The sequence below is a fragment of the Stylophora pistillata genome, chromosome 1 (assembly GCF_964205215.1).
Source record: "Stylophora pistillata chromosome 1, jaStyPist1.2, whole genome shotgun sequence".
Taxonomy (NCBI): Eukaryota; Metazoa; Cnidaria; class Anthozoa; order Scleractinia; family Pocilloporidae; genus Stylophora; species Stylophora pistillata.
In genome coordinates this window covers 23,678,840-23,699,484 of record NC_142519.1, presented here as the reverse complement: position 1 = coordinate 23,699,484, position 20,645 = coordinate 23,678,840, and the positions used below count along the sequence as shown (strand labels likewise).

At 38.5% G+C, this 20,645-nt stretch overlaps 2 protein-coding genes across 13 annotated transcripts in view; both read left to right on the top strand.

Annotated features, from left to right (window-relative positions):
• Positions 1 to 20,645, top strand: part of LOC111331366 (uncharacterized) — a 55,027-nt gene that overhangs the window by 31,010 nt on the left and 3,372 nt on the right. For 2 of the 12 annotated variants that reach the window (XR_015995582.1, XR_015995585.1), the window contains exons 2-3: positions 18,131 to 18,233; positions 19,049 to 20,289. The exons of 8 other annotated variants lie outside the window; for them this stretch is intronic. The gene's annotated coding sequence lies outside the window, so the exon portion shown is untranslated. Of the gene's footprint in view, positions 1 to 11,023; positions 11,159 to 14,133; positions 14,163 to 18,130; positions 18,234 to 19,048; positions 20,290 to 20,645 lie in introns of those variants that run through there. 2 more of the 12 variants (XR_015995584.1, XR_015995583.1) reach the window with 2 other exon arrangements.
• LOC111331410 (uncharacterized) lies at positions 654 to 10,291 on the top strand. The gene is made up of 4 exons (XM_088745764.1): positions 654 to 765; positions 1,188 to 1,254; positions 1,651 to 1,751; positions 5,532 to 10,291. Exon 4 carries the CDS (start codon positions 5,543 to 5,545, stop codon positions 9,425 to 9,427), a length of 3,885 nt encoding a protein of 1,294 aa, XP_088601890.1. The 5' UTR covers positions 654 to 765; positions 1,188 to 1,254; positions 1,651 to 1,751; positions 5,532 to 5,542; the 3' UTR covers positions 9,428 to 10,291.

Genomic DNA, 20,645 nt, shown 5'->3' with positions numbered 1-20,645 from the left:
TAAGTGGAATTCTAGGTACTCACTGACTGAGTTGGGTCGGGCCGGACGGGAAAATATTTGGCTCGATCGAGGTCATGACGTACGAACGGAGCGCAGAGAGGTACGTGCCTCATTACCAAGAGCCGAATATTTTTCCATCTGACCCGACCAAACTCAGTCAATAAATATTTTATCATAAGACCACTAAGTGTTGGAAATTTCAATCTAAATGGGACACAATAGAAGGGCACAAGCAGCCACACGAGTTCAAACTAAATTCTGGAATTGTAACTTTTCCTTTATTTCTTTCGATTCAGAACAAGGGATTCCCGATTCCTTGGAAAAACGCGAGTGTTTTTCTCATTTCAGCTTTGCTCTAGGTTTTTGTGAATAAGTGACGTGAGGGCAGCTGGGCCGACGGCTTTTTCCGGACTGGCTCACGTCAACCCGTCGGCCCTGCACGCGTTAGCTTTTAGTATGGTTTTGGAGGGGAATGCGCGAGCGAGGCCGGACGGGTCATATGATAAAACTATTTCAGTATCTTCTCACACTGGAAGGAAGATAAGAGAACATATATAACTATTATCCTAATTTTTTATTTTCCATCTCTGTACACGTATTTCGGTTTTGTACGTCTAAATTTAATAACTGACGATGGATATGAGCTTGTAAAACTGAAACAGTTTGTACCTTGTTCAGCAAGGAACGTCAGCCCTCGGTATTTATTTCTTTTGATTTTCATCACAACATCGATCACAGTTCAACTGAAGCTTCTGTCTCTAAACGGTAAGATATCTACAAGTCATGAGTGATTCTTTGTGAGCTCTTCATTTTTCAGTTACTTTGATTTGCACGATATCGATCGAAGACAAAGATACTAGAAACTAAGTGAAACGGATGCCGTCGATCGATGTTTTTGGTCGAATATGAGAACAGTACCGGCTCCTTGTACCGTTAGAGTTTTTATCTAGAATAATGTGAATTGGCCACCACAAAGAGTTCTTCAAAGCTGATGTTTTGAGAGTTAGTCCTTTGTCTTTCGCTCTGACGAAGGACTCCCAACTTCAGTTTAGAAACTCTTTATGGTGGCCAATTTACATTATTAACTCGGTTGATTAAACCAAATTATCTTGGTATACAAATGTACCCCCCACCAACGCAGCACCACGATTTCTTTAGAAACTTATCCCCTTTATTCATTTCTCTAGAAGAGACTGAAAGATCGTAAGTATCAGGTGACATCAGGGTGAACTGATTCAGCTTGAACCTCTGCAGGTAATTATCAGCAGTTATTTTTTTTTGTAAGGAAAGAGGTAAAAGGGACGGAACCTGGACCACAAATACGAATTGTGGTCCTCGTACCTGTTTAATATTCTTTAAAAAACTCACAACGGTGTTTGTGCTACTTTTATGATGTAATTTTCTCCTTAGTTCCTGAAACAAAGAACTCACAATTTGAGAGCAGTACACCGAGCGATCATTTGCATAATGATAAGAATTCTATACGGCTGAGGTTGTTTTTGAACTCGAAAATTAGCAATTATCTATTAACTCGTAAAGCTCGCACCCTATTTATGTCAGTACCTTAGTTTTTCATGCATCTCATCGAAAACTTCTTTAAAAAGCAATTGATTTTTCATATTTGATGTCAAGTATCGTGATTTCTTGCAGTGTAGAGAAGTTTCACTTTCCAGGGCAGATACGATCAAAGTCTAATACACCCCGTGTTGAGAGTGAATGGTTCAGTGCAGCAGAAGTAAATGATCTGTTCTGTAAGTAGTAAAGACATTGATAATATTCTCACCGTTACAGTAACGCACAGTCTGTTATCTATGTGCCACTCTAGATATTTCACATCTTTTTTCAAAAGATGGAAAGGGGGGGAGGGGGGGTGCTACAGCCGTGTTACATTGGAATTGATGAACATACCAGGCTGTTTTATTATCAAAAATTGCCGAAGAGGAGTGAAATGCACCAAAAGACCCCCTAGATATAGATATGCAACTCATTTATTTCCGATTTGTGATGACTTGAATTGATCGAAAATGAAAACTGCGACTAAAAACACTAAAAATATGAAACGAACGATAAGTTAAAGGAAAATATCAGGAACTTTTGTTTTTGTTCCCGCTCACCAACTGTGCACTTTTTACACTGAAATGAGAATTGCAAAACGAATTGAAATATAAACCTCTATCAAATAGAAGAAGATAGCAAAGGTTAAACTCTTACTTGTGCAGTAACGTTTAATCCCCAACAGGAAGAACAGCTCTTGAAAATCTTGGAAATTTTTTGCAACTAATCAACGGATTTTTATTCCTGATAGTTAAAATGGTGGCTGGGAAAGCCGTCATAAATGCAACAAAAAATGAAAGATGTTATTGTTTTAAAGTTTGTCTCCTGAGCCATCGAAGGTTTCACTGCTAGTGAGCAATGGATAACTTATCGTTAACAAGGTTAAAGAAGGCAAAAGGTGTTTGCTTTACTTTATAGCCTTCATATTTGTGGTCCTTGGAGGGCAAGAAAAAGTTGGCGTCTTGAGACAAATCCCAATGAAAATATATTCAAAGTTTTGGCGAATAACTCAATAGCAAAGAGCCAATAGCTCAGAAATATGACTTGGTGCGGCTGTTAACACTTTAATCGTTCCAGATTAAAATGTAATTTATCCTTCTAGTATACAAACATTATCGAGTTAATAGGTTATGAGAATTATCACACTTATAAGGTCAAAGTTTTTATCGTTATCCATTCCCAATCTCGTGACTAATTTACAAGGAAATGTAAATACAGGCTGCGGCCTGTATGCGAGAAGTTTATCACCTGCCGGCAGTTCTCCATTAAACCAGACAGTGTGCTTATTGGAAACTATACGAGTTAATTTTATATGTAGGAACCCAAAAAAATGAAAGTAGGTAAAAAAAAAAACCATTACAGACACACTCGAAACTCTAAAGATGGCAAAGAGATTTGCTTGTGTCAACGAACAACGCAGAGGGCATTTTAGAAACATTGAGTTGGTGTATGCGTATGGCTGCGTATGTCCCCCCACCCCCACCCCCGTGTTCTAAACGCTCCGCCACCTCTGTCTTGAGTCTCGTCAATCTATTTTCCTGTGTCTCTGAAACACTCCTAACTAGCAAACTCTCGCATGGCTACTTTTGCCGACCGTTTTATTCTTTTTGCAAAAAAATAAAGTTTATTTGATACTAATTTAACAGCAATTCTTACTCTTGGATATACAAAGCGTAGGAAAGGATAAAAAAGGGGTTTGAGGGTTTGATATGCAACTTCGTGGTGCTAATACGGCCTTAGATTCTGGGAAAGCTTTGAGGAGGACATTTTGAGATGGCCACCTAATTCTGTTTCTTGGAATCACAGGTTCGCTGGCTTAATTGTATTTTGCATAGTTTATCCGCGAGTTCACCATAGTGTCACTTTGATTGCTTACACTCGAGTTTGATTCCTCTGGCTATCGGAAGTGAACAAGTCAATTCCTCATCAAGAAATGTTAAAAAAAAGGAAAAAGCGGGAAAATTGTAAATCTTTCTGATGGAAACAGCTTGGGGAGAGTAGTGAGGGTTCGTGGTTGGCCTAGCCCTCAATGTTTTTTTCATGCAATTTTTCATACATACCTGACTACCGAAAAAGTGCCTGCCCACGGAAGCTCATTGAGTAAAAGGTGACTAAAAGCCTTTCACTTTTTCGCGAAGTGCCATTTTGCTTTTTCTGAGCGTCAGGGGTTCTACTCTATTATGGGCGGGTTGTGTTTCATCCAATATCGTGTAAAATGCTTCTTAAGCTTCACAGGAAGAAAATTTGAAAAACGATTTTGACAAGAGACAGCTTCTGAAGTGAATGTTAAGTTATGTAGAATTGACGTAATACTGTTAAGCGACAAAACTGGCATATTGAAAGAATTTTCGTTACATCTGTTTTCAAACTTAGTTAAGAGTTGAAAATGAATGGAAATGAAATATTACTATGAGCCATTCAGTTAAAAAAGTTATGATCATGAAGCAAGTTGATCATTTCCTATTCCCTTTGACAGTCTTCTTGCCCTGTGGTGGTGTTGCCTTACAGTTAGAATTGTTGTCACCTTTTCTTATTGCGGTCGCGAATTTGACATTAAGACAGATATTTCTACGTAAATTACTATTTGAAGTTCAATATTGGAGTGTTTCCGTTATCTTTCGCAAGGCTATTTCAATTAGGAAAAAAAGGCTTTACCCTATAGAAATTGATCCCGTCGAGGAATTTCCTGGAAAATTACCCCTCATATTTTCAACCCCTTTGATATTCTCGTTTTCGGTTGACTCCATGTCGAATTACCGATCAAGAAAATACTTCTTAGATTTTAATTTCGCACGTTCAACGCCTCTTTCTTTAAAGTACTTTTCATCCTCCGCACAGAATTGATATCAATTAACTCATAAACAGCACTTGGCTCTTTTAGAAGCGAAAGTTAGAGAAACCTGACAGAATCTTCTAACAATACTTTGGAATTTTGCTGGAACATTTAATCACTTTCACCAGAGTGTGGTGAGGGTCGCACAACAGAGCGAGGCTCCAAATTAAGTGCGCCCTATATCCCACCCATCCCACCCCAGGGGAGGACATCCATCACACAGTAATCTCGTGTGTGGGAAATTAACGTCTCCTACCCCAACCCTGCAGGAGACGGGACCTCCATTTATTCGTCCCTATCCGAGAAGACTAGAATATCTAACCATTTCTTGATGTTATAGAAAGGTAGCAAATTCTTCTCAATTATTTTAAGACCCTGAGTGTTGGTCCGGCCGGGGCTCGAACCCTCGACCTCCCGCACAACAGTCCAGCGCTCTATCCATTGTGCTAACCGGGAGGCGGTTAACACCCCAGTTCCCCCCCTCTCCAGTATTAGCCCGATTACTCGCCTCTCGTGTACATCATTTCAAACTGTAAAACCGCCGCTGAGTTAGTATTGTCTGAGTCACTCCTCTTGAATGTACTATGTTTAATTTCCTTTAATTTTGACACCAACAGCGAACATTAACTGAAAAGTGAGAACTAATGTTTGTTATTCATAAAGATAACATTATTTGGAGCTCCGACCAACCAATAAGGTGCTCTTTTCTCATCTATTTTCGTCCATAGCTGCCGCCGTGAAATCATGATGATGTATGAAATATAAGGCCAATCTCCTTTTTCTTTTCGAAAGTAAACATATTATTTCAATTGATCAACCAATCCGTAGTAAACCGGGAACTGGAAAAAGAAGTCACATTCTCGATTAAATTTTTCATGTTTCCTGTCTAAAATGGTAAAAGCTACGAAGAATTAATAGAAAGTCAATCAAATACACTAAAATTAAGTTGAAAACTCAAACGTAAGTCAAATATTTATGAGCACTCGCCTAGTTGCGAACAATCCCCCCCTCTCCAGTATTAGCCCGATTACTCGCCTCTCGTGTACATCATTTCAAACTGTAAAACCGCCGCTGAGTTAGTATTGTCTGAGTCACTCCTCTTGAATGTACTATGTTTAATTTCCTTTAATTTTGACACCAACAGCGAACAAGGCCATGATGGACAACACAAAAGAGAAAGTACCCACCACGTTACTTATCAGCATAGGTTTAGTTGTGGCCATTTTCCTTCTCAACACTGGCCGTGTTCTACAAGCTATCAAGATGTGCCAGGAATGCTTCATTTTGCTACGTAATGGGGCATTGAGAGAGGACATTCCAGATACAAAATTACTTTACCAAGGTGTCTTTACTACAGCAATAAAGGCCTACTCCATAGTATTTGCCAACACAAGTACTGAAGAATACGTCAGGGAACAACTGCTCTTATTTCAGGAATCTGATAATCCTCTAGAAAAAGGATGGCTACAGTTAACACTAGCTAAGATACTCCAGGATAAAAATAAGTTTGCAGAGGCCGTAAGATTTTATAAGTCAGCAATGGCCATTATGAAAACGAATAAGGACTCAGATGGAGAGGCAATAACCTACGGAAACCTGGGAACTTTGTTTCAGTCGCTTAGTAAATATGACAAGGCCCAAGAGTATGAAGAAAAAGCACTCGCAATCAGAATAAAAATTGGCGACAAAAAAGGAGAAGCAGAGAGCTATGGAAACCTAGGAACACTGTTCCAATCCCATGGTAGATATGACAAGGCACAGGAGTATCATGAAAAAGCACTCGCAATCAGAATAGAAATTGGCGACAAGAAAGGAGAAGCAGCAAGCTACGGAAACCTAGGAACATTGTTCCAGTCGCTTAGTAAATATGACAAGGCCCAAGAGTATGAAGAAAAAGCACTCGCAATCAGAATAGAAATCTGTGACAAAGAAGGAGAAGCAGCAAGCTACGGAAACCTAGGAGCATTGTTTCAATCTCTTGGTAGATATGACAAGGCCCAAGAGTATGAAGAAAAAGCACTCGCTATGAGAATAGAAATCTGGGACAAAGGAGGAGAAGCAGCAAGCTACGGAAACCTAGGAACATTGTTCCGATCTCTTGGTAGATATGAAGAGGCCCAAGAGTATGAAGAAAAAGTACTTGCTATCAGAAAAGAAATGGGCGAAAAAGAAGGAGAGGCAAAAAGCTACGGAAACCTAGCAACACTGTTCCAATCTCTTGGTAGATATGACAAGGCCCAAGAGTATCAAGAAAAAGCACTCGCTATCAGAAAAGAAATCGGCGAAAAAGAAGGAGAGGCAACAAGCTACGGAAACCTAGGAACATTGTTCCAATCTCTTGGTAGATATGACAAGGCACAGGAGTATCAAGAAAAAGCACTCGCAATCAGAATAGAAATTGGCGACAAGAAAGGAGAAGCAGCAAGCTACGGAAACCTAGGAACATTGTTCCAATCTCTTGGTAGATATGACAAGGCCCAAGAGTATCAAGAAAAAGCACTCGCTATCAGAAAAGAAATGGGCGAAAAAGAAGGAGAGGCAACAAGTTACGGAAACCTAGGAACACTGTTCCAATCTCTTGGTAGATATGACAAGGCCCAAGAGCATCAAGAAAAAGCACTCGCTATCAGAAAAGAAATAGGCGAAAAAGAAGGAGAGGCAACAAGCTACGGAAACCTTGGAACATTGTTCCAATCTCTTGGTAGATATGACAAGGCCCAAGAGTATCAAGAAAAAGCACTCGCTATCAGAATAGAAATTGGCGACAAGAAAGGAGAAGCAGCAAGCTACGGAAACCTAGGAACATTGTTCCAATCTCTTGGTAGATATGACAAGGCCCAAGAGTATCAAGAAAAAGCACTCGCTATAAGAAAAGAAATGGGCGAAAAAGAAGGAGAGGCAGCAAGCTACGGAAACCTAGGAACACTGTTTCGGTCGCTTGGTAGATATGACAAGGCTCAAGAGTATCAAGAAAAAGCACTCGCTATCAGAATTGAAATCTGTGACAAAGAAGGAGAAGCAGCAAGCTATGGAAACCTAGGAGCATTGTTTGAATCTCTTGGTAGATATGACAAGGCCCAAGAGTATCAAGAGAAAGCACTTGCGATCAGAATAGAAATGGGTAACAGAAAGGGACAAGCAGTAAGCTACGCAAACCTAGGAACATTGTTCGGATGGCTTGGTGAGCATGACGAGGCTTTTAGATATTTCGACGCAGCGCTTTTAATCACAAAGAGTATTCGCTGCAGAAGAACTGAGGCCATTATTTATGGAAAGCTGGCGGTTTTGTTTTTTTCGAGTGGTAAATTTTTAAAGGGTGACGATTATCTAAAGAAAGCATGTGGAATAAGAATGAAACTCGGTGACAGAGGAGGAGAAGCAGAAGATTACAGAAATCTTGGCGTTATTTCTTTTCAGCGCGGTGAATATACCAAGGCTCAAGAATATCACGAGAAAGCCCTCGGTATTCACTTGAAAATGGGCCACAGAGCTGAGGAAGCATTCGAATACGTAAATTTAGGAGCATGTTTTAAATCACTCGGTAATCATGACGTAGCTGAAGATTACCTCAAGAAGGGTCTCTTATTAAGCAAGGATATTGGACACAATCTCATTGAGTTTAAATGCCTTTGTAATCTAGCAGTGTTGAGGCTATCACAATTTGACCGTAAAGAGGCCGTTTCGTATCTTTATCGCTGCACTGAAAAATTCGATACTTTGCGGGGTTTTATTAAAGACAGCGATCAGTTTAAAATATCTCTTTTAGAGGAGCACGGCGCCTCTACCTACCAGTTGCTTAGTTTGTTGCTTTCCTCCACCGGGAATTCAGAAGATGCTCTTTACGTCGAAGAGCTGAAACGGGCAAGAGGCCTAGCCGACTTAATGGCAGCTCAGTTCTCTATTGAAGAGCAGATTTCAGGCAATCCACAATCTTGGTGTGGCATTCAGAACATTATCATGAAGGAGAGTGACTCTACATGCCTTTACATCTCAGTTGGTAAAGCAGATGTACGATTTTGGATCCTCAAAGCAAAAGGAGCTATTCGTTTTATAGAAAAGGAAGCAAGCCCGAACAAAAATGAATTGACCGGATTAATCCCTGACTTAGACAAGTTTTTACAGGAAAGCTTCTGCAACCCTGCAAAAGACATCACTAAAACGAATCTCCACCTGTGTCACAACATAATCATCGCCTCTGTGGCCGATTTACTTAGGGAGCCAGAGATCATAATTGTCCCTGATTCTTGCATGTACCAAGTGCCATTTGCAGCCTTAACTGACAAAGAGGGCAAATATTTTTCGGACACATTCAAGATCCGCATCGTTCCCTCCTTGACTACTCTGAAGCTCATTCAGGACAGTCCTCCAGAGTACCACAGTAAGAGTGGTGCGCTGATAGTCGGTGACCCTGAGGTTAGAGAGGTATTGTACCAAGGTAGACGCACAAAAGTAAAACCATTGCCACGTGCAAGAAAGGAAGCCGAGACGATTGGAAGTCGTCTTGGCGTAAAGCCCTTGATTGGAGACCGCGCAACAAAACAGGCTGTACTCCAAGCGATAAATTCAGTGAGCCTGATACATTTTGCTGCCCATGGTAGTCCCGATAGAGGAGAGATTGTTCTCTGTCCGAAGGACCCCATTGACTGTCCTCCACGAGAGAAAGACTACCTTTTGACGATGCAGGACCTTTCAGAAGTTCAGGTGAGAGCGAAACTGGTTGTTCTCAGCTGTTGTCACAGTGCGCGTGGACAGGTCAAAGCAGAGGGAGTTATTGGTATCGCCCGAGCGTTCCTAGGATCCGGTGCTCGCTCGGTGTTGGCGGCACGATGGGCACTGGAGGATGAAGCAACAGAAGAGTTTATGAGTTGCTTCTACGATCATTTGTTCCGCGGTAAAAGTGCCAGCGAATCTCTTCACGAGGCTAGGAAGTGGATGAGGAGTAACGGCTTTGACAAAGTATCTCAGTGGGCTTCATTTATGCTCATTGGCGACAACGTGACATTTGATTTTGAAAATTGGCCAAAGTCATCTACACCTTGATAGGCACGAGTAAAGTGGACCCTATTGATTAGGCTTAAAAATGTTTATTGTTTCCCTGTGGGGGAAGGAAATTATATATCGGGGACGAAAATGATACATACAGCGAAACATTCTGAAAAATGTTTATCTAACTGCTACGTGTAATGACCTGGAGCGGGAACCTAATCAATGTACCCTTTATGGAAGTTTAGCAGTTATCAAATTGTAAAAGCCCTCTATTTCGAAAGTGTTGAATTACGTAGTCGATCGAATATTGAGAACATATAATTTATTTTTTAGAAGCCGTCATTGGTTAGTTAAGTTGATCGAATTTTTAAGTTATTTTTCTTCGAAAGTAGTAATTTAGTCAGACTGATCAAATGTCAAGTAATTTGTTTCAAAGAAGCTTTCCATTGTCTGGTGTATATAGTCGGAAATGTGTTTATCACAGTAACTTTTTTAAGGCGCCGAGCGTTCTTCATGGTTTCTGTTTGGACCTGCTCCGATAAGGCAACATTTTTTGACTTGAGATTTATTCCCCAAATAATTTTGTTTTGTATCTATAAGCGATTAGCTTTTTTTTTTTTAACAGTGGTCGTAAAAAAGGAAGCAATCATTAGGGGACTTCACCAGTCAAAACGATAGTAGTGCATAAGTTTTTTCCTCGGGAAATGCATAAGTAAGTCGAGCAGACTGCTCATCAGATCTACGACATGTAATAAAAGCAGTTAATGTTACACCAGTTGGTCTTATATCACGCATTCAGCATTTCGATTCTTTTAACAAGTTCGTCATTGATTATTTGTAAGTTTGACAAGAAGGCACCTTGGAATGAAAATTTTGACAAATAAAAGATAAATTAATAAAAGCGAGAGGGAAAAATAACTCTTTGGGTGTTAAAGTTATTCACTGGTAACAGATGTAATAGTTATTTGTTTTAACTGTCACCTGACCGTTCGTTATATGATATTGATTTCAACTGTACAAACCTTTCATGGCCATGGTTAGGGAATGTTATCAACAACATCATTATTAATGATATTTTAAAACTCCATGGAAAACAGGATACCTTGCTCAAGGCTCTGGGGAGTTGAAAGGACAGTTTGTGGGGTTTATTCCCCAAACAGGTCGTGAGGTCGGTCGTTTTTACGTCCAACTGTAATAATGGAAAGAGGGCTATTGGTTGAAGTTACCTACTGATCAAATCTTTAAAACCGAACCTATCAGCGCACAAAGGATGAGGAAACACAGCTTTGACATAATTCTTGAAAGAACGAAAGAAGTATATTTTAATGTTTTTATCATCTAATTACGACACATAATTAGAAGCCTCTGATGGCAACGATGTAGAATGATGATGACAATTATGCAGTCACTCGAAGTCTGCTGCTTTCCACTCGCCCAAAGGCTTGCTCATTCACTCCTATTCAACAATAAAAACGATAACTTTTGCGAAGACGTTCGGCCTAAAGTTGTTAGGACCTCAAAACATCCTCCCAAAGCCCCAATATTACTTCTAGAAAGATCTGCGTGTTGACGCGCAAGTTTGCGTGTTGCGTTGCGAGTCTTGCCGGAAATACTGGGAACAAGTGGAAATGATTAAACTGGGACTGAAAACTGGACCTCAAGCATCACTTGCCCTTTAGAACAAGTTAGTAGTCGTGTGGTTACGTAGTTTTTGGATGGAAATGATAACAGCTGCTGCAGAATGCGAATGGAGACAGGATGGAGAGCATTAGGACATTCAGCCAGGTAAAAATTAAACCTCAAAAACTGCTATACAAACTTTTTTAATTCAAGAAACGTCATTCCCCAATTATTTTTAGTTTCAAGGTGCCCTCGTGGCCCGGCCAGAATACTGTGATATTAATATTTTCTGAACAATCTGCGGGAAATTCAAATATTTCCGTAATAAACACTCTGAGCACGTGCGCTTGATTTGCGACGAAAAACACTCTTGGAGCTGTGTTTGCAGGCGGTAAACATGTATAATTGAAGTCGCAGTTTAAAAGAGTTTTCTTAGGCAAGAGAGAAGGTATTTGAAAAGTCTGTAAGGAGTTGGCAAGAATACGTTTAAATTTGCAGTTGTTGTTGGTGTTGATGTTGCATTTTAAATTCACCGTGAAAATACGTGTAAATGTGCGCACAAGTGCATCGAATTTTCTCATGAAAAAAGAAAATCTTAATCAGAATATTAAGGCGAATGTAATGACCTGGCCTAAGACACAACCTAACCTTCATCACTTATGAGACGGTTCATTGTAAAGAAAAAAAAAAGATCTAGGAATTTAAAGAAGTCTTTTAAGTCTGTAAGAGAATACAAGTTAAAACCTCTCGCTTGAAAAATTTCAAAAGTGGGGCTTGTGTGTATTTTGCTGTTGCTCAGTACTGAACTGGTGTCAAGTATTTGAAAGCCTGTTGAAACTTGAGCCACCTGATTTTGCAATAACTTTTGGGTGGTGTAAATAAGATACACCACAATTATGTTACTATTTTATTCCGTGTAATAAGTACCTTTTGTTTTTGTGACTCACAGCACGTACATCCCTTTTTTCAATTAGTGCACTCTTACTAGCCTAACACTTGGCTAGGAATATGCTTTTTCCATTAATTTTTGTTTTCACTGCGTTTACATAAGAAGGATGCAAATGTATCTAATTTACCAGTCTCAACCAATTAAATGCTGGCAAAACTATTATAACTTGTAATTTGGTCAGTCATGGTTTACTTCACTTTCTTTAAGTTCTTAGTAGGTCCTTTTGTATTTTCCTTTATACTGGACTTGGCTTTTTGGATTATTTTAGTTGCTTAGGGTTTGGTTTATTTAGTGGGACATGGAGGGTTCAGAATAATGCAATGCTGCAAACAGAAGAGAACAAACACTGCATCGCTACAAGAAATATTATCAACACACCAACACTGCAATAGAAAAAAAATCTCAGAATTTACCTGCTCTGGTTTTACTCGTCTTTACTGTGTGCTGGTCTTTGGCTGGCTGATAGTGCATGTGATAGAGGTTCAGAGGTCGATTATAATATAAACAAACCTGGCTTGGGGTAAATTAGCTAATTCTTATTCAAGATTCACTCAGGATGTACATGTATTGCTATTTTGTTGTACAATCAGCTACAGGTTATTAAACTGCATTATTTCATTGAACACCTTCAGTTTGAAATTACAAACATGTTACACTGTAAAGTTTGAGATCACTGCAACACTGCAATGCTGGTTCTTCTTCGCTGCAATACCACACTAATAAAAGATTTCAGTTTGCACATCCATCTCTTTTTGCATGTTTTTCTTTATTTGCCATGGATAGGTTTGTTACATTGTCTTCTACTTGTTTAGAATGGCTACTTAAAGAGGCAACTCTCAAATAAAACTAAGAATTATCTTTCAAGTCAAATTTATTGCATGTTTATCTTCGAAAATCGGTGGTAGCACTTTGAGTTCAAAATATTTCCACAACCTATTACATATTATATTTCTTCTTTGGACTGGTTGGACAAAATATTAAGCATGAACATCACACAAACCATTTGCTGGTCAACCTATATCAAGAAATCAACCAGTATTAAGGATGGCACCTGCTATTGCCCCCAAGCACTCGAGCTGTGCATCACGTCATGGTAATGCTTGCTCTTCCATGAAAGGAAAAGCTCTTCTCCCAGTGATAATAATGCAAGTGACCAGCTGTGGTGGAAGGGATGTCTACCCCTATAATTTATGGATCAAATTGATTTAATCTTGCTGCCTTTGGTTTAACCAAAAAAAACATTTTTTGGACAATTGGTCCCCATGAAAAACAAGAAGAAAATGAGAAAAATATTTTACCCATTTATTCCTTTAATTTAGTGTTTTGCTTGCTTATGTGGAAAGAAAACACAAAAGACAGCAAAAAAGAAAACACAGTGCACAGTAATTTTTTCTGAAGTCATATTTTCTTAAAAACAAATTCTGATGAAAGAAAACCATTTAAATAACTTCATAGATGCTTCTAAAGTTTACTCAGAAGTCAAGTTAAAATGCAAACACGAAATCACTGAAATTTTACACATTTATCCATGTGGATAGGAAGCAAGATGGGTGAATAACTTCTTCAAAATGATCAATCTTTTCACTATTTTTGCTTCTGAGGATGGTAAGCAGTTGCTTTCTCACTTATATGTAGAAATTTTCTAGTTTTATGCAGAAAAATGCCTGGAGGATGCGGAAGTAGGGGAATTATGCAGATCCGCACCGCCACATCCTGTCAGATGCCCTGTTTATTTTTTGTTTGAATTTTCATTGAACTTTTGTGCAAACTTCAGTGTCATTTTGCTAGAACAAAGAGCATTATTTCTTCAATTTTCTTATGGAATGAAAGTTCATGATGAAAAGGTTGAGGAAGACAAAACAATTCTACACACTTCATGCTTGATCCACCCATCATGTAATGAGCGCAAAACAAGAGATCATAATATCTTGTTACAAAGAGGTTTCAAGCGTTTGCATGAACTGCGTTCATTTTGTTTTGATTAGAGCCATGATGCGTTTTGACAGAATAAAATTGGGGATTACAGAAAGAGGCAGAACCAACCCTGTAGGAAAAGAAATCTGAATCAAACTTATCTAAATGAATTTTCCCATAATCAACACTAGCTATAAAAATGCATGTTATTACCCCACCTCAGTTTCATGTGGTCAGTCATAGTAATGTTTGTCTTGCTTTTCTTGTTAAAATTTAGAGTTAAGAGATTTGCATCGTTTTACAGAGGTTAGTATGGTTTCATTCCTAGTTTTTACGCAAGGCGTTTGGGAATATGGCATCTACAGTTTTCTGTCAGATTTGATTTTAGTTAACTTCTCAGTTGCAACCTTTGAAGTCTTGGTGTCACAGGGTTGAGCTCTAGGGACTGAGTATTATGATTTTGGTAATGTATACACAAACTGTATTGTAATGGAAAGCATTTACTTCTAAAGAATTAGAAATATAGGTTTCTCAACTAAGGTTTGCCTTGCAGTGAGAGATTTATTTGGTGGCTTGGCTTTTGAACTCAATCCTATCTGTTGCTTTTGAACTCAATCTCATCCATTGCTTAATTTATTCCTGCAGTAATTGCAGTTTTACAACATTCCATTTGTCCTTCTGAACAAATATTTTTATGTATCCTCTTCTATTAAAAATTGCTTGGTTAAGATTGTCCTTTCTTATTGTGATGCACTGCATTCATTGGAAATGGATGAGATGCAAACTTCAGAACAGGATTTACCAAATTTGTTTACATTCGTGGCATTGGTGAATCTCCATGGTGATGTTTGTCATAAATATTTCAGCTTGATGAAGGCCTTGGAGGGCAGCCAGTGCAGCTCCTTGTTCATTTTAAAATCATGAACATGAGTACATCTGAAAGTTGAGAGAAAGTGATCATAATGAGAAATGCATTGAAACAAAGGGAATCACAAGGCTGTTAACATTGCAGTTTTAAATGTCATTTTTGGGAGGAACAAACTTTCTCTTAAAATTTCGTGACTTGTTAATGTCCCCAGTGAAATGATCTGTGAAATCTCGGATGAATCCAAACAATAGCTGCTTAAAAAATCTGCCGAAATGTTGTGCAAATTTTGGTTTGGATCAAAGTTTGTCAAAAAGACAGGAATTTCATTGAATTTTGTCAGGTGTTTGCATTACTTTTGCACAATACTGTATGATGGGCCAAACTTACCCCTTATGCTTAAACTGACACTAGTCATGTGCATCATTTTATCTGTTCACGATATATTTTGTGGTAGCTGGAAGCAACATTTTTTACAGTAACACTTAAAAAAAACTTGAAAGGTAGAAAGTTTTGAATGAAAGGAACAATTTCATCCATATATAGTTTGTGGAAAAATCATGAAGTCTTACACAATTAAAACAAACTTCTTCTTTTTATTCTGCTCGCATCCAAATGAACCATTACAACGACAGAGAGAGAAAACAAAATACACTGGTATATATATGCTAATTCCTAACAAAAGGAAAAGAAACACCTGGACCAATCATAGGTCAAATTAACTATCCCTCTGAAACATTTCAAATTTAAAATAACAACAGCAAAACATAATATGCATAATAACAACAAATCACACAATTTTAAACATCATCTACTCAAAGTTTCTTGGGTCCATATCTTTTTTTCCCTCCAATGATTTTTTTTTTTTTCAAATTGTCCAATCTATAGGGGATGATTTGTACACCAAAATTGTCCCATAAAAAATGTGGGTCACTTTGCTCATTCACCTGATTTCATGATTATTATGTGCAATGAGGGATGTTAATTACTGCTGATTGACAGTTTGTCTTCTCATGCTTCTTTCCTCATTGGACCTAAAATAGCTCTCTGATAGCCAATTATTTTACTCCAAAAGAAATTGCGTCTTTCCATCAAGGCTTTTAGTTTTATTCTACATTAAAAAATTTCTAGGTTGAATGAACATCTTGCATCTTTTAGGCTCACTCACTGATTGACTGATTAACTGTTTGACAGACTGATGAGGACTGTGACCTAACAGTGCCCAGTGGCCCCTGGCACCTTACTTTGCGCTTGGGCCACTCAGGAATCTTAGTTTTTCATAAAAGCATAATTATGCTGGGCACCCTGGATTTCACAGCTTCAGAGCACTGGGCTCCCTTCAAATTTTTTTATAAAAGCACAGTCTCAGAAGAAAAATTAGTTCCTAAGGTGGAGGTTTTGAAGCTTGGTCAAAATGTAGAAAGTGACGCTCACTGATTTTTTTTTTTCGGGGGACATTTGAACATGCAAATTTAAACAAGCCAGTCTTGGAAAGTTCAAATGCCTGAGGGGTTGCCTGGTGGGGATGCTGAAGCTTTAAATTGATTGACACATGTAGCAACTCACTCATCAACTTGTGGCTTTAATGACCAACTTGCTGAATGATACACACTCTAACATACTGGCTACAGACTTCCTGACCAGTAGATGTACTGAATGACTGACTCTCTAACATATTGATAGACTTGCCAATTTGTTCACTGTTTCACTGACTAGTGAACTGACTAATTGACCAACCAGAAAAAATAGCTCACAAACTAATTGAATAACCCATGGAATGAATCATACATGACTCACTGACTAACTCTTTGGCTAACTGAATTAGTAACTAATTGATTGCTTCATTGACTGGATTGCAGTCTCTAAATTTGGTGACAGTATAACTTGCTGATGAAATTACTTATTAATTACTACAGTTTAGTAATTAGTTTTTTAGAATTTAGAATTTATATTATTAATTAATAATCGTTGATTAGATTAGTCTTCCCATGCAGTTAGCTTGTGCTTGTACAGCTAAATACATCTGACACTTAAATAAAGTTTTTATTATTATTATTATTATTATTATTATTATTACAGATGGCTGAATGGCTGATGACTTCCTTATCAATATTTAGCCATATAACTTTTCCACTGATTAACATACTTTACAACTGGATCTTTTGACTGTCCACAGACAGACTAAAAACTTCCCATCTGCATTGTACCACCCAACAGACCAGCTTTCAAACATGTGGCTCAAGGAGACTGACTGACTGACTGACTAACTAATCTACATGTATTAACTACATGTATCAACTGATTAACAATTAATAGACGTTATTTCTACTGACTGAGTAAACAATAAATGAACTGAAAGATGGTTGCAGTAACATGAATTCAATGATAAGGACTTAAACACCAGTAACGTTTGTGTGGGATTGTGTGACCAGTGGCGGATCCAGGGGGAGGTTCCGGGGGGTCCAGATCCCCCCCCCAATCAGACCTGACGCTTACAACTTTGAGACTGAAATTCTTACCTCCGCAGGATCGTATATCACTTTTTAACTGGCTGATTTTTTAAATTATTGAATCCAAGTAAACGGTAAGTGGCCAAGGAATTATAACGTGCAACCCCGACTGGTGGGAGGGGGTGTAGGGGGTGTGGGGGAGAAGTAATTCGCCTCAAAAGAGTCCAACAGTCCTTTCTGAACCAAAGTTTGGACCCCCCCAATCAAAAATTCCTGGATCCGCCCCTGTGTGACTGAAGGACTAACTGACTGAATGACTGAATACAGTCTGGTAACTGACTGAATGACTGAATACAGTCTGGTAACTGACTGAATGACTGAATACAGTCTGGTAACTGACTGAATGACTGAATACAGTCTGGTAACTGACTGAATGACTAAATACAGTCTGGTAACTGACTGAATGACTGAATACAGTCTGGTAACTGACTGAGAGACTGCACAGATACCAACATCTGAAAATCTGATATTTAGATTTTCTCAAAGGGATCTATTGTTGTCACTGATCAATGGAAACTGAATTGACGAATCAGATGATGGGTACAATGTTCATTTATGTTATAAAATAATGTGGAAAGAATTTTACTTTTTAGAATTTACTGCTTTTTAAGGAATTAATTTAATAAATGAACTCCATTTTAAACACGTCTCAGTCATTCAATTATGTTGCCAAACTTAGATTCACAGACATTCCTTTTTTAAGGTGAAGCAAAGCAAAGGATGGATATTTGTTGGTAACAAAGCAACAGACTGGCTGACTTATGAAAACAAACATTTGTAGACTGGGGTTGCAAAAAGGAAATGTCTATTTGCTCGCTTTTCTGTACAAATCATGTCATTATAAATATAAACACAAGGAAAACATTGATGAAAAAAATTCTTTTTTTGTTACCGGATAGGTGCCAGTAGTGGACGGTGGGTTCAGCCCTAAGGATGGAATTTGGATTTATCCTAATTGATGATTGCTTTGTTGTGAAATCCAAGTAGTAGCTGATGAAGCAGGTAAAGAAGACTTTTGTTTTGAAGTATGCTCTGAAGTTCACGTCAGATGTGTAGTGTACAATTTGATGGTGAACTGGAAGATTTTGCACCTCCATCAGTAATTCAAAATGGTATCCATGCCTGATGTGGTTGTTAAGAAGATGGATCTATACCATGAATTTAGACTTCTAAATTGTTTCCAAATATTCCAACGTGTGATAGTCAGCAGTAAAAATGTCTCTCATCTCACTTCTCATGGACATGTTTCTCTTTATTTAGGCACAAGCATAAGCGTTAATATCTACACAAAAAGAGAATAATAAAAAGTGAGCACGAGGATGCTTGCTGTATAGACGGCAGATTTGGTGAAGATAAATTTCAGCTTTTATAATCGTTACGGTGGCCAATTTACCATTTCAACTTTGTTGATATATCCAAATTATTTAGTGAAGATAGATTTGTTTATAAAATGAAGTTAGTTCGGCATGAAAAGATAAGTCAAATGTTTGTTTCACGCTTGTTCTTATGCTAATGTGCGGCTGTTTATAATGGATAGGGATCAATTTCCGTTCGCTCTAGAAAACATTTAAGCCCCTCGCCTGGCCCGTTAAATCACTAAATTGCGCACAGAGCATGCTTAATTGGTTACAGTGTAACCGAAATCAATTGCAATTAGTATCTTCTAGAAGCTGCAAAGCATCTTTACGAAGTTGTTCAAATCGAATGCACACGTATCTGTGTTTTTATACTGAAACAACAGCGGAGCAGCTTTATATCATAGAATTCAATGGCGTCCTCTGTGGGTGTCATTAATGGTTTCCTTGTTTCCTTCTTAGGAAAGAAAGATGCTCTTTCAATCTCGTTTGAGGTTTGGCAGTGCAGCCTATTTCGTGAGCTGAGATAAGTAGTGATGTAGATAACATAGAAACATTACAAATGCAAGAAAGATAAGTTTTAACTTTTGCTTAAATGCTTCCACGAGTTTTTCATCCTAACAAATTGCGATGAAACTGGGCTAAGATTAAATAGGCGATGCGAGGAACAACACATTTTTAGAAAACTACTCCTTTAGGACATGGAGTTTTCGTTAGTCTTGATATATGATACTAAGAGGTCGGTGTCACCCACAAAATATCTTCGTTAGTCTTCATCTGTGAAGCAAATACTTGGTCCCACAAAAAAGGGAAAAAGTGTTTCGAAAACGGATTGTCTACATACGCTGAATAGAAGTTTGACTTTGTACTGACTTTCAATTGACTTTGAACTCTGATGCAAAGTCTTGGTCCCCAATATAAGTGGTTAAAATGTTCCGGGCACTGGACTGTCTTTACGCACTGATCAGGTGTTTGACTTTATACAAATGATGGGAGACTCAATGCTGACCCTTTCATGGGTTGGTGTCCCCCCACAAAGCCTCTTCCTTAGTCTGATCTGTGATGCAAAGACTTGGTCCCCCAAAAAAGGATGAACTGTTTCGGACACTGGACTGTCTTTATACGCTGAGCAGACGTCTGACTTTGTACAAGAGATGGGAGACTAAATGCTGACCCTTTCATGGGTTGGTGTCCCCCACAAAGCCTCTTCCTTAGTCTAATCTGTGATGCAAAGACTTGGTCCCCCAAAAATGGGAAAAACTATTTCGGACACTGGACTGTCTTTATACGCTGAGCGGACGTATGACTTTGTACAAGAGATGGGAGACTAAATGCTGACCCCTTTACGGGTTGGTGTCCCCCCAAAAATCTCTTCCTTAGACGGTCTCGATCTGTGATGTAAAGACTTGGTCCCCAAAAAAGAGGATAAACTGTTTCGGACACTGGACTGTCTTTATGCGCTGATCAGATGTTTGACTTTGTGTGAGGAGTGCATATTACCCAAAAAATCTCAAAAAAAGATTCAATTATAACCCATTTAAGACAAGACTTCATATATTAAAACTTGTATGTAAACGGAAAAAATTTAGGAGAGTTTTATACTTTTTATTTTAAAACAGGATTCAAGGAAGAGAGGGAATATCGATGTATATAAAACATCTTGGATTTCATTGGATTGTGATCTTCTCCATGAGGTGTCCAAGGTGAGTGGTTTGTTATCATTAAGAAACACACATTGAGGCAGAAGGACACAACATAGAAGCATAATTTTAGGTATTTTATGTCGCAAAGCTGGGCTGTGTACAACGCGGTCTCGGCTAATCAGAATTTACTTTCTGGTTAGAGTGGACTGTGAGGACGATCTCATTCACTTGAGCGCTCTTCTAGTGTCGCGAGTTCAGTTTACGGTCCATGTGCAGCTCTTTAACAAATCTTACAATGGTTACGTCAATCCGCAACTTGCAAACAGCGGAGCAAAACAAGTTACTTATTACCAACTTATGGAATTCAATATTTTAGAGCTTTTTCGGAGCAAGACGGGCTCTAACGACTTATTTCG

Excerpts from the sequence above, each read along its gene's own strand:
- LOC111331410 (XM_088745764.1), top strand. The coding sequence starts at position 5,543 with ATGATGGACAACACAAAAGAGAAAGTACCCACCACGTTACTTATCAGC.